This window comes from Dipodomys spectabilis, unplaced genomic scaffold (genome assembly GCF_019054845.1).
Source record: "Dipodomys spectabilis isolate Male_0828 unplaced genomic scaffold, ASM1905484v1 ptg000030l, whole genome shotgun sequence".
Taxonomy (NCBI): Eukaryota; Metazoa; Chordata; class Mammalia; order Rodentia; family Heteromyidae; genus Dipodomys; species Dipodomys spectabilis.
This window is the reverse complement of record NW_024870707.1, coordinates 8,067,235-8,081,061: the sequence shown is the minus strand read 5'-3', so window position 1 is coordinate 8,081,061 and position 13,827 is coordinate 8,067,235. Positions and strand designations below refer to the sequence as shown.

At 43.6% G+C, this 13,827-nt stretch overlaps 1 protein-coding gene across 1 annotated transcript; it reads right to left on the bottom strand.

Annotated features, from left to right (window-relative positions):
• Window positions 1-177: 177 nt before the first annotated feature.
• On the bottom strand, window positions 178-4,327 carry LOC122104843 (secretoglobin family 1D member-like). Its single transcript, XM_042675789.1, has 3 exons — window positions 4,248-4,327; window positions 916-1,103; window positions 178-207 (listed from the first exon to the last, which is right to left on the bottom strand). Exons 1-3 carry the CDS (start codon window positions 4,300-4,302, stop codon window positions 178-180), a joined length of 273 nt encoding a protein of 90 aa, XP_042531723.1. The 5' UTR covers window positions 4,303-4,327.
• Window positions 4,328-13,827: the final 9,500 nt, after the last annotated feature.

Sequence of the window (13,827 nt, the reverse complement as noted above, 5' to 3'; positions counted from 1 at the left end):
TGAGCTGAAGAGCTGAGGGACAGTGCTCAGGCCCAGAATTCAGGCCCACGATCGACAAAAAAAAAAAAAAAAAAAGAGGTGATGGACACATGAGTAGCTATAAGATGAACTTCCCAAGGAAAGACCAGGTATTTGGAAACCTTCCCATCTATGTTTCCTGTAGTTGGCAGACCAACCTCATTCTTTACTATCTGACTGAGCAGACACCTTTACGCAAAAAGGAGAAAGAAATGACCAGCACTGGTACAGGAATGGAGGGAGGAAGGGTGAGGTCATGCAGACATTGTATTCAATATACATTATATAAAAAATGAAGTATTTAACTTCTGGGTAAGGATGGGAGAGAGAAAATGTGGAGAGGGGCTGATGAAGAGGTGCCAATATCCAAGAAGCATTGTACTTATCACCTGACTGATGGAAGTGTAACTCCTTTGTACAAACTCCTTAATAATAGCAATAAAAGGCTGGGAATGTGGCTTAGTGGTAGAATGCTAGCATGCATGAAGCCCTGGGTTCGATTCCTCAGTAGCACATACACAGAAAAAGCCAGAAGTGGCTCTGTGGCTCAAGTGGTAGAGAGCTAGGCTTGAGCAAAGAAGCTCAGGGACCGTGTCCAGGACCCGAGTTCAGCCCCTAATAACACAACAGCAAGAACAATAATATTAATAGCACGGGGCTGGGAAGGTGGCTGAGTGGTAGAGCGCTTACCTTGCATGCCTGAGGCCCTGAGTTCGATTCCTCAGCACCACATAAGCAAAAAGAAAAAAGCTGGGAGTGGCGCTGTGGCTCAAGTGGTAGAGCGCTAGTCTTGAGCTGAAGAGCTGAGGGACAGCGCCCAGGCCCAGAGTTCAAGCCCCACGACCAGACCCCCCCCCCCAAAAAAAATAATATTAATAGCAATGAAAAAGAAATTACCATTACTTCTTCAATATATTTTTTTTTCACAAAGCTTATATCATCTATGCATTTCTTCACTTCCATTTTTGCTTCCACAGCTTCTTTAGGTGCATTGTATGACTCAAGCTGAAGCCTTAATGCAAGACTGGGGCCTGTTATAAAGGTGTAACTTTCAAAAACAAGACTTGGGCAGACCAGGGCATTTGCTGTGGAATGAGAGTAAAAAGAAATTTAGTTTTGGGAACTGTTTCATTTCTCCCTTTACCAAGCCTTGGGACTATTGACTAGATGGGTTCCTCAGTGTTTTTGATCTTCTTCCCCTGATATTCTAAGACTTTGGTGGCATCATGCCACGCCGACTCCAGTGGAGTCTGCTTAGCATGGGAAACCATCTATCAGACCAAGATAGGGGCTTCAGAGACCTATCTCTGAGTTTTGGGACTTCACCGAAGTCTACCTCAGAGAATGGGGCTTTACAGAAACCTATCTCCAAGTTTTGGGACTTCACCGAAGTCTACCTTGGAGAATAGGGCTTCTAAGAGGCCTACTCCTGGAAAAAGGCTGGCAAACCCCTGGGAAAGATGTGTTTCTGCCTTTCTTTTCCTCACTATATAAGAGTGCCTATTAATCTTTTACTGTTTCTGCTGTTCATTGTACTTACTCATTGTCAACGTTCCCTTATTCAAAGTTCTTTCTTAAGAGTGTTGACAACTCCAATATCTGATGAGTGTCTTAAAAATATGACTAACTCACCAGAGTTAAGTGCTAACCTAAAACCCCTCTTATGGAGGCTAGTAGACAAGTCATAAGTAAATATTGGGGGTTTCACAAAGTCACTTCAGCAGAAGGAATTGTTTGTAAGAGATTTGCAAGAAGCTATAGGTGCAGCTAGAACAGAAGGAATGTATGGCAATTGCTGAGATAACTACTTAGGAGAAAGAACTTCCTGTTACTCTCTTTCATTTACTAAGAGACTTGCTAGATCTAGGCCTCCGTGACCTTGCTATTAAAGAAGGAACAGGAAAGATCTTATGGGACAGTTAAGGCCTCTATAGAAATAAGATAATGGTTAGTTGATGACAAAACATCGAAACCCATTATATTTCTTAGAAATAAGCCGGAATCAAGTGCCTTTCAGGTGACCAACTGGTGACCGCCCAAGAATGAAGCCCTGCAGCAAGAGTATGTAACCTTTTGCCCTTTCTTATGGAGACTTTTGCTATAAAAGTTTGTTATCCTCTGCATTAAATCGCACTCAGCACTCAGCACTCAGCACTCAGCACTCAGCACTCAGCATCCACTCCTAATGTGTGTGAGTTGTCTGTTTGCCATCTCCCCATCCTATTCCAGGTTCCTCCCCTAGGTATCCTCCGTTGTCCCGACAAAACCCGGTCCGCGGCAGCATCATGAAGCTTAAACAGCCAGAAGGTAGAGCTAGGACTTTTTTTTTATTGTAAAAGTACCATATAGAGGGGTTACAGTTACATGAGTAAGCTTGTTGCTTGAACTCAGAACCTGGGTGCTATCCCTGAGTTTGTTTGTTTGCTTTTTCTTCTCAAGGCTGTACCATCTGAGTGCTCTACCACTTGAGCCTCAGCTCCACTTCTGGCTTTTTTGTTAGTTGGAGACAAGAGTCCCACAGACTTTCCTGCTTGGGGTGGCTTTGAACTGTGATCTCAGATCTCAGCCTCTTGAGTAGTTAGGATTCCTGGCATGGGCTACCATCTGGCGGATTTCCTACTTCTTATATAGTTGATAAAGAAATTTGTAGTAGGTGTTATTCATTCACAATGCTGCCTAGACATGTAGAGAGGGTGAAAAGCAGGACTCCCTACTTATCTACCCTGGAATTCTGAACAGTATGAATCAATATTGTTAGCTCATAGAGGAAATTTCCACAAACAAGGTTTTTTTTAAATTTATATTTGTTATATTGTTATCTAGGATGGCCTTGAACTCACATACTTCTGCTTTGGCCATCTGAGTGGCTGGTATGATAGATTTGCAGAACCATGCAGAGATACCTTGCTACTCTCAGGGTTAGGCAACCTTGTACCCAAATAGTAACCTATTAGTCTCTGTTGGAATATCTTGTTAAATAGCAACACTCACAGAAGTATTTGAGAGGTTGTAAAGGGACAATGTGGAGAAATAATGTAAGATTCAGAAAGCCAAGGAAGAACAATAGTCAAAGACACTGGTGTTGGTAGCTCAAGCCTGTTAATTCCACACTCAGATTTGAGGATCATGGTTCAAAGCCAACCAAGGCAAGAAAATCTGTGAAACGACCGGAAAGTTATCTACCAGAAAGTTAGGCCTGGAGGTGTGGCTCACGTGGTAGAGTGCCAGCCTTGAGCAGAAAAGCGGTAAGCAAGAGTGAATGTCCCAAATGAAGTCTCGGTTCTGATAGAAACATTAGAAAAAATCAATGCCACAAGTGTGTTGATAGGGAATGGAATACACACATGCATGGTTTAAATGACAGCAGGAATGAGTTCTGGAAAAGTAGAAATCATCATGTTGGTGATTCATTTGTTCTGTTAGCATGACGGGCAGGACGTCCTGAAAGCTGACCCTACTCACCAAGGGGGGTTTGCTCAGTCTCAGAGACTGCTTGGTTTTGATTCCAAAGATTTCTTGCTCAGCATCTTAGCTCTGGGATACTGACTTCTCTAGTCATCCCACAAGCCACACAGCTCCAGTGAGCTTTTTTTCTTTTTTTTTTTTAATTTTTATCAGGGGTCTTGAATTTGGGGCGTGGGCGCTGTCCCTCAGCTCTTCAATTCAAGGCACTCACTCTAACACTTGAGCCACAGCGCCACTTCAGTTTTCTGATGGCTAATTGGACATAAGAATCTCACAGACTTTCCTGCTGGGGCTGGCTTTAAGCTTTAATCCTCAGATCTCAGACTCCTGAGTAGCTAGGATTATAGGCGTGAGCTACCAACACTCGACTCCAGTGAGCTTTTTGAGACTGTTAACAACACATCTCTATTTACACCTGGTCCAAGCTACAAGCATCAGTGCTACAAAAATTATAATTAAAAAAAGAAATCTCAGCACATTTGCCCATTTGGCTCCAGAGATGATTGATGGGAAGTATCCAAGTTCCAACAATCAGAGTCAGAGAAGAAGCTGCAAGGAAAAACCATTTCTAAAATCGGCCAGCTGTGACAGACTCCTCAACATCTGAAATGTAAGGGTTTTAATGAAATGAGCTGCAGTCTTTTAGTGATTTACAATTCTGGTTGCTTGCTTAGCCCAGCCCCATGGGGAAACAGTTTTATCAAGTGTTCTAAGAAGAGAGCTTACCAAGGTGCTTTGCTAGAGCGCTCACAAATAATACTCACCTTCGTAGAAGCAGAGGCCAAGAAGGACCAGCACAAGAGGTACGAGCCCTTTCATGATTCGCTGTGAGTGTCTACCTTCAGCAAATAGTGAGCAATTTGGAGATCTCACTAGCTTGGAACGGTGATGGGGCCCAGGGCTATATGTACCTAGCTATGGCGACTGGTCCTGCCCACACAGGCATGTGCCAGGTCACAAGGCCTGGCTGCCAGCCTTTTCCCTCCCTCTGTCTGTTTGGGTCCTCACCTGCTCCATCCCAATGGGCTTGCATCCAGGACAGCAGCCTTAGACGAACTCTGTCCTTCTCTCCAGGTTTCCCATGCACGGATTCCAGAGACTTCAGTTTACTTCTGAGGCCTTGATGACTATCTGCGCTCTCCATCTCAGGTCCTGAGTACAGGTTGGCTCTGACAGGAGGAGAACAGACCTTGCTCACTTTAGTTATGGGGGAGCAGATGCCTAAGAGCACCTACTTAGTACTCCTCCACTGGGGTGAACAACAGCAGGCCAGGGGCATTCTCGTGTGGTACATGCAATAAAGACAAGCAGCATCTTCCTTCCTTCTTTCCTTCCTCTCTCCTTCCTTCCTTCCTTCCTTCCTTCCTTCCTTGCTTCCTTGCTTTCTTGCTTGCTTCCTTGCTTGCTTCCTTGCTTGCTTGCTTGCTTGCTTTCGTTGGTCATTGAACTTTGGGCTTGAACTTTGGGCCTGAGAGCTGTCCCTGAGCTCTTCAGCTCAAGGCTACTACTCTACCACTTTGAGCCACAGTGTCACGTCCGGTCTTCTGGTGGATTATTTGAGATAAGATTCTCACAGGCTTTCTTGCCTGGGCTGGTTTTGAACTTCGATCCTCAGATCTCAGCCTCCTGAGTAGCTAGGATGACAGGCGTGAGCCACTGGCGCCTGGCAACGCCTCCTTTCAATTGTTTCCCATTCTGTCACCTTATGGTTATCTTAAACTTTTGTTTAAGAAGAAAACCTTAGAGAATTTGCTTTGGATGGTGCAACTACTCCACCTGATTTGGTTGGCCTCAACCCCAAAACAGCTCTGTGCCTCCAGAGTGATGGTGGACGCTCTTCCACTTCCACCGCCATAAACACAAAGATGCAAGATCTCGAGACACATTCCCTTTGTACGGAAGCAGAATCTATGTGGAGACACTTCTCTTCCAAGAGGATGTAAAATCAGATTCATGAGGCAAAGAGAAAAGTTCGGTGCACTTTTGTGCTAGAGATTTGAATTGATAGAGTGTCCTAGAGCAGGAAGGAAGTCAAGCTTTCATGCTCCCTGAGGAAAATAAAAGCCAGTTACCTAATCAATGCCATGACTCTTTTGTTGGGGGCCAGTTCAGAGGCCGTCTCTGTGGTTTTACTTGCCCCTTACTGCATGAGCCACAGCCCCACTTCTGGTATTTTTGGTACTTCATTGGAGATAAGTGTCTCATGGATTTTCTTGCCCCAGCTGGCTTCGAATCACAATCCTCAAATATCAGCTTTCTGAGTAGCTAGTGTTACAGGCCGTGAGCCACCAGTGCCAGGCAAAGCCTCGATTCTGTAAAAATGGAATTATGTGTATTATCTAGTCCAGTCATATCATAGCTGAGTGCATTTTAAAGATCCAATATATGTGCTCTGTAAAAGCCTATTATTCTCCTAGTTGCCAAAACATGTAAACTATCAAAATGTTCAGTAGGTTAGTTGACAAACTATTGTTCACTCAGACAATGGAATTTTACTTTTATTGAAAAGAATACCTAACAAGTACCCAGAACCACATGAAAGTTATAGTATGAAGTTAAAGAAGAACGATAAAAAGGCTGTTACAATCTAACTGTGTCATTCGAAGGACACAATGGGAAACAATGGAGGCAGGGAAGAAATGACGGTAGATGGATGGATCCGGGCACAGAAGATGTGAGGCTGGTGCTGAGATCCTGTGTGAGACATGAGAGGAGGGAGAATTCACTTTTTTACACACTTATCTGAACTCACAAATCCTACAAGATCAAGTGAACACTGTGGACTGTTTCTGTATGGACATAGCACTGCATATGCATTGCTTGTACAAAATGCCAGTGGGTTACAGAGTTCACTGTGTAGAAGGTTCTCATGAACAGGGCTGAGACAAATGGGAAATCTCTGTATTTCCTGTTCAACGTGGCTGGCCATCTTGTAATAGCCTCCAAGTGGAAAAATCTACATGGAGGCACTTTAGAGGTGACAAAGGAGTTTTATTAGTCAGTCTGCAACCCTGTCCTGGGTTACCTCAGAACTAGGAGTAGCTGCAACCTCTAAGGGGACAAGTTTTTTTTTTTCCTTTTTCCTCCTTCCCATAGGCCTCTCAGCTCTCTGCGGGCCTCTCCAGATCTCCGATCTCCACAGGCCTTTCAGTTCTCTGCAGGCCTCTCCACCTCCCCATCTCCACAGGCCTCTCTGCAGGCCTCTCTACCTCCCCGATCTCCACAGGCCTCTCTGCAGGCCTCTCTGACCCCTGCAGACCTCTCCCTGATGGCCTCTCTGCTGGCCTCTCCACCCTGCACAGGCCTTTCCCCTTTGTGTGTCCCGGGGCCTGTCCACCTGCATGGGCCTCTCTTCTGGTCTGGGTCTCCCCTCAGGCCGGCCCATGCCTCCCCTCAGGCCAGCCTGGGTCCTCTCCCTCTCCCACTATGGTTCTTCCCAGCCCCCTGGCCATCCCCAGGCCTCTCTGCTGGCCCAGGCTTCCAGGCTCTCCTCAAGATTGAGGAGACCCGGGCACTGCTCCACTCTGGGAGAAGTGTGTCTTGCAGTGTCCTTTTCCGATCTCCCCCTCCTTGGAACCTGCTCCTCCCTATATCCAGTGGCCTGCCCCCCAAGCTGCCCTTTGATGCCCAGCCTCCCAGCCACCTGGCATTCTTGGTGATGAAGTCAGCATGGGGCGGGAATTCCCTCCCACCCCAGGTTCTCACAGTTTAAAACGTGCATTTAAAGGTCTGAAAGTTGCCTTTAAAAATGTTTCTGTTCCAAGTGAACTTCATACCCAAATGAAAGAAAATAAGAATTTTATACCCAAAACCATGTCAAAAGAATTGATCAAACATGCACATTGACTAAGAAGAGATATCAACTTTACCAATGCAAATTAATCTCACAAAGCCAGTGTTCTCCTCCCACTTCTATTTTTTTAAATTGATTGTGGGGTTTGATCTCTGGGCCTGGGCACCATCCCACCCACCGTCCCTGAGTTCTTTTGCTCAAGGCTAGTTGTACTACTTGAGACACAGTGCCACTTTCGGCTTTTTCTGAGTTGTTTATTGGAGATAAGACTTTCCTGCAAGGGCTGGCTTTGAACTGTGATCCTCAGATCTCAGCCTCCTGAGTGGCTTGAATTATAGGCGTGAGCCATTGGCACTTGGTACCAATGTCCTTCTTAAAACCAACAAGAAACTTTACAGAGAATAATGGAAAAAAAATACCTTTCATAACAGTAACAGTAACACTGTCAAAAAGATATCAAAGTTTATCACTGGGAAAATAAAGAAAGCTATATAATATGAATCTTTCAACTTAGACAAGGGGCCCTAATGTGCCAAATGCCTTGTTCTTTTTTTTTAACTTTTTTTTTTATTGTGAAAATACTGTACAGAGGGGTTACATTTACATGAGCAAGATAATGAGTACATTTCTTATCAAGCATTGTGGCCTCCTCCTTTGTTTCCCCTTCCCATCCCTTCCCATCCTCCCCCCGCCCCCCACCAAAGTTGTAAAGTTCGTTTTCGACATAACGACTTGTACATCTCATGCCTTGTTCTTGGTGAAAACATTAGAACATGGTAAAGGCCAGCTTTCCTTAAAGTGTCCGCTGATTTCAGCCCTTTGTGAGCTCCCATAGATTAGTTGTATGCTTTATTTTGAATCTGACCTTCTACTTTTTGCGATTTCTTGTGTACTATCTGGGAGCTGCCTGCTTTGGGGCTTAGATTATCTGGTTTCCTGCTCAACCACAGCATTTTCTACTACCTGGATCCTCAGAAAGCATTTCAACCCCCGGCTACAGACTCAGTTTCCCCTTCTGTGATCATAATGCTGTCTGTCTTATTGACTTGTGAAAGAAATAACAGAGTTCGCAGAAGAAAAACACTGGGTACAATGCCTGGCAGTAAATATCAGCAGTTACAATGATGGAAAGAAAAGATACAATAGAAAAAAGTCATGCAGAAGGAATCATTTTTTTCTCAAACAAAAGATCAGGTTGAATCACATCTGTCAATAAGGAAGTGTGTGTTTATCCTGTTAGCTTCAGAGTTTGGCTCAGCTATTAGTGGGTTTTCTGTGCAAAGCTCAGTAAAATTTGAGTATCTTAGTTATTGTTTAATACGTTTTCTTTTCCCTTATTCATTCATTCATTCATTCTGCTTTTCTTTTCTTACCTTTTCTTTCCTTCATTCCTTTTCTTTCTCTCTTTCTGCCTGCTACCTTCCTTTCTTCCTTCCTTCCTTCCTTCTTTCCTTCCTTCCTTCCTTCCTTCCTTCTTTCCTTCCTTCCTTCCTTCCTTCCTTCCTTCCTTCCTTCCTTCCTTCCTTCCTTCCTTCCTTTCTTCCTTCCTTCCCTCCTTCTCTCTTGCTGTCTTTCTCTTTCTTTCTGTGGAAATACTGCAATTTAAACACAGTGCCTTTTCTTGCAAGCCCACAGACATTTTTTGCTTTGGTTATATTTAGTAGATCCTTCCATTTTTATCAGGGACAGCTTGGGTCAGGATTCTCCTATGTAAAGCATTCTGCATAGCTGCAAATGTGGAAGTGTGACATCACACCCACATTATTTGTTGAGCTGGCTTTTGTTAACTAACTTTGTACACCTGCTACTCTCCATCCATGATCCTCCCGACCTTGGCTCCCACTTAGCTAGGTTACAGGTGAGAGTAGCTGCACTTAGCCTCTCTTCGGGTTTTCATATGAATTTTGGAACTAAGGTAATATGTGGTTGTTGGGTTGGGAATAGATATTATTTGTCCCCAAGGCCCCCAGAATCTCTCGATTCCTGCCGTCAGCAGGACATATTAGTCACATGGGTCATTTTGATTTGGGGGAGAAACCAGGGGTCTTCTGGGATTGGTCTTCACATTTCCGGGACTAGTAAACACGATCCTGGTGTGCAAATACTGTGGAAGATGATCCCAAAGTCCTAGTGTGCACACAGAGACTCCAAACATGTATGGTTCCCATGTAGGCCTGATTCTCATTTCTCTCTCCCCTTTCACCATATTTCTTACTCTAACTTGCTGGAGATAAAGTGCATTCCTCTATTTTCAAGTGAACGTTAATTTACAACATTGATTTCAAACGTAGAAATCTTAGCCAGTTGCCGGTGGCTCATGCCTGAACTCCTAGCTACTCAGGAGGCTGAAATCTGAGGATCACAGTTCAAAGCCAGCCTGGGCAAGAAAGCCCGTGAGACTCTTATCCCCAATTAACCACCAGAAAACCAGAAGTGACTCTGTGGCTCAAGTGGTAAAGTGCTTGCCTTGAGCTGAAAAGTTCAGGGACAGCGTCCAGGCCTAGAGTTTAAGCCCCACAACCCACAAAAAACAATTAAAAAGGGGCTGGGCTAGGAAGGTGGCTCAGAGGTAGAGTGCTTGCCTTGCATGCATGAGGCCCTGGGTTCCATTCCTCAGCACCACATAAGCAAAAAGAAAAAAGCCGGAAGTGGTGCTGTGGCTCACGTGGTAGAGCACTAGCCTTGAGCTGAAGAGCTGAGGGACAGCGCCCAGGCCCAGAGTTCAGGCCCCACGACCAGACCCCCCCAAAATTTTCTTAAAAAAAGTTCAGAGCACTCTGAATAAAATGGATGCTGTCACACATAAACTCATGGATCACTTGTTCCAACCCCAGCACACCTAACATGTTCTCACCCCATGCTGCCAGTTCTAAGAAAGGTCATTAGACATTTGAACTCGTTTCCTGTACATTGTGTATCAAGTCTTGGCATAGGCATGTGGTCCAGGGATTTAAAAATCTTTGTTTTGTGCCATATCCCAGGAGGAACCAGTCCCTGAGCATTTGTTATACAACCTAAGATTGGGGAGCACTTATACATGTTAATGAGTTTAAGTATCATCTGCCATTGGGCTGATCTTGCTTTGATCTGGCTATAATATACATTTTCTCTTGTTGGCTTGAACCATGCAGGTAAGAAATCATTTCTTCATGACCCATTTTGATTCAAGGAAGGGAATTCTTAGGTTTGTCACTAGAATGAATTGTAAAACTCCAAGAAATGTATGAGTTGCATATGGTTCCATTCCAGCATTTCAGTATGTTAATATGTATGGGAAATTAAAAAAATAAAGTGTACATTAGAATACCTGTGAAATTCTCTAAATCCTTTGCGAGGTCATGAGCACGTTTCAGACTGTATTCGCAGCTGCGACTTCATCTACACACACAATTAGCATGCAGTCAGGACATCCTCTCCATGGCCCTGTGGTTTAGCTCCTCTCTGTAGGAAGTACTTCATTACTGAGTATCCACTTTCCATCCTCTGCTCCTTCTCCTCAGGAAGCATGGCTGACGGAGCAGCGTGGAGCTCCCCCCAGTGGATCTGGTTTACTTGGGAAGTTCTGCTATGTAGCCGGATTCCCAAGGATAAAGAGCCTTTCACCTCTGCAATCAGCTCCACCTGGCCATCCAAGAGCAGTAGTAGTTTGCTAGATATTGTTTGAGGTCCTGCAGCTTATTGTTAGACTGACCACACTGTGAAGCAGACACTTAAGGATAAAAAGTCCCTCAGCTCAAGAGAACCTTCCAAAAAGGAAGATTGTGGAGGTTTGACAAATAATGGGCTCTATAAAGAATCGTGAAAATACAGCTTCTTTTTTTTTCTTTTCTTTTCTTACCATCCTGGGGCTTGACCTCAGGATCTGGGCACTGTCTTTGAGCTTCTTTTGCTCAAGGCTACCACTCTACCACTTGAGCTACAGCGCCACTTTCACGTTTTTCTGTTTATATGGAACTGAGGAATTGAACCCAAGGCTTCATGCATGCTGGGTAAGCACTCTACCAGTAAGCCACATTCCCAGATGATGATGATGATGATGATGATTTTGTATTATCTGGGGAGGAAAGGATGCCTCCAATAGGCTTAAAGTAATTATGAATGAGTTCTGGAAGAGTATCATGGAGAAGGAGAACAAATAAGGTCAAGATGTTTGAACTGCACCAGGAAGTTCAGGAGCTGAGAATCACTAATAATCTTTGGCACTGTTTACCTTCCGTAATTTTATTGTTTGTAGCCAGGAAGGACTTAGTTCTTCATCTGCCCATGTATAGAAGCATGTGGCCCATGACTATTGGTCTTTACTTTTTTTTTCCTTCCCAGTCTTTCCTTTAAAATTTTTTTTATTGTTATTGTAGAGGTGATGTACAGAAGGGCTACAATTCCACAGGTGAGGTAAAGAGTACATTTATTTTTGGACAATGTCATTCCTTCCCTCACTTCCACTCTACTGGCCTTTATTAGTACTCATAACTAATAATTCTTATAAGTACACATATCTTATTACTTTTCTCCTACTTTTTATGATGTAGGTATGCTCATGCAATATATTAGTGTACAAGGCATGAGTCCTTCCAATTTTCCCTTCTTTACTGCATGGTTATCTCATAATAAAGATGTATAGTACTTTGGGGTTCTGTTTGTTTTATTTTAAGTAGCTACACAAAAAGGTTTCAATTCAACAAGGCAGATTCTAAGTACAAGGCATCTTGATCAATGTCACCCCTTCCAGCATTCTCCTCATTTCCACCAATCCCTTGCCCTCAAATTATGTAGTTCTACTTTTTCCACAATGTTTCCATCCTTCATCTCTCCTTTTGTCGGACCTCTTCTGGCTCTTGCCTCCTGACAAAACATGTATTAAACCAGCTATAATATTGTTTTGCTTTGCAGGAAACAAAAATGCCAGATATTAACATTTCTACATAGCAGACAAATAGTTGCTAAATGACTGAAAGATACACCAAGGGTTACATAGACCACAGTTACTCTGAGCCACAGCGAGCCTGTAGGTTCTTTTATTTTTGATTAAAATTATTCCTAAACTAAAGGCCTGTGAATTTTCAATCCAATACTCTCTTTCCAATCCAACATGCTCTTTTTGGAAGACAGGAAGACAGGACAAGTTTAGAATCAGAGTTTTCTCTGCATCTATAGAGCTTTTAGTGGTGGTGGTGAACAGAACTCTGGAATAGCTATGGTATGTCTCTGGGTATCTCCATGGGCTCCTGCATTTCTGTTCAGCCAGCTCCCTTTCCAGAAGATTGGCTTCATCTGCATCTACCATCATGGGCTCTGAGCAACAGATCAGTCTGTCTTCCAGCTGTTGGAATGATACATTTGTCTTTCAAGGTCTTATCAATGAGTATTCATTGCCCCTCATTTGCTTTGAAATACTTTAAGTAACATCTTTTTAATTCTTGTGGGAAAATCTATGCTCAAAATATCCAATATGCTTCCTGGATTCTTTACTGGACACTAAAACCAACAGAAAAAGTACAAATACTTTAAGTATATTATGATCACTTGAGTAGATTTTGAAATATCACTCACTCTGTGCTGTTTCTTCTTTTTTTCCTCTTCTGATATTGGGCCTAAGTCAGGGCCTCATGCGCTCACTCAACACTTTCACTCTCTGGCTTGTGCTTTACCACTTGAGCCATGTCTCTATCTACCTCCAGCCTTTTGCTACTTCATTGGGGGTAAGATTCTCTGGAGTTTGTCTGCCTGCCCTGACTTTGAATCTTGATCCTCGGGTCTCAAGCTCATGAGTAGCTGGGAGTACAGGTGTGAGCTCCTGACATTTGGGCGATCCTTTCTATTGTTGATGCAACTTCAGTTAATTTTCATTGTGGCCATGTGCTTCTCAAGACAGATTTTCATGACAACTATGAACCTGTGATGGCCAAGAGTTGTTTTATTTGGTTTTGAAGCAAATATCACTGCCTGTAAATCTTGCTCCCATAAGGAGAAAAATGTCGGATCTCACTTCTCAGTAGTGGTGACAGAGGAGTACATTCTTTCGGGGAAAGGAATTTAACAACAGCAGGAATGATGTTGCGAGACCACACATAGGATAAGCAAGGCCAGTTTTCATGGGCCAGACCAGCATGGCGCTTCTGGTGGACACTACTGACGAACTAAGTGCCCCGTGCCTGCTACCAGCCACAGGAACAAGAAGGGAGGCCATTGCAGAAATCCAAGGAATTGAGGTCTGGACAAAATCTCCCCTCTGTGAACTACAAGATTTGTTAGATTAGTAGTGCCATTTACTCTTTCTAACCATTCAGAACTGAAGAATACAAGCAGGCTAAAGGGATCGGTGTTCTTTATGTTATTATTTAGCATGTGGAATCATCATAGATGGTGATTACAAAGCAGTTGTGCAATAATTTTCTGGGGTAGAGTTCAATGTGTTGCCAAGGTATGGATACTTCCCCCCCCCCCACTTTTGGTCCAAACAGTATTTTTTTTATTGTGAAAATACCGTATAGAGGGGTTACAATTACATGGGCATCAAACAGTATTTTTAGAGTAGCAAAATATGAAAAATT

Excerpts from the sequence above, each read along its gene's own strand:
- LOC122104843 (XM_042675789.1), bottom strand. The coding sequence starts at position 4,302 with ATGAAAGGGCTCGTACCTCTTGTGCTGGTCCTTCTTGGCCTCTGCTTC. Across the intron at positions 1,104-4,247 it reads TGGCCTCTGCTTCTACGAAG|CAAATGCCCTGGTCTGCCCA; the intron begins GTGAGTATTATT and ends CTCATTCCACAG. Across the intron at positions 208-915 it reads AATATATTGAAGAAGTAATG|GTGTCTGCTCAGTCAGATAG; the intron begins GTAATTTCTTTT and ends TTTTGCGTAAAG.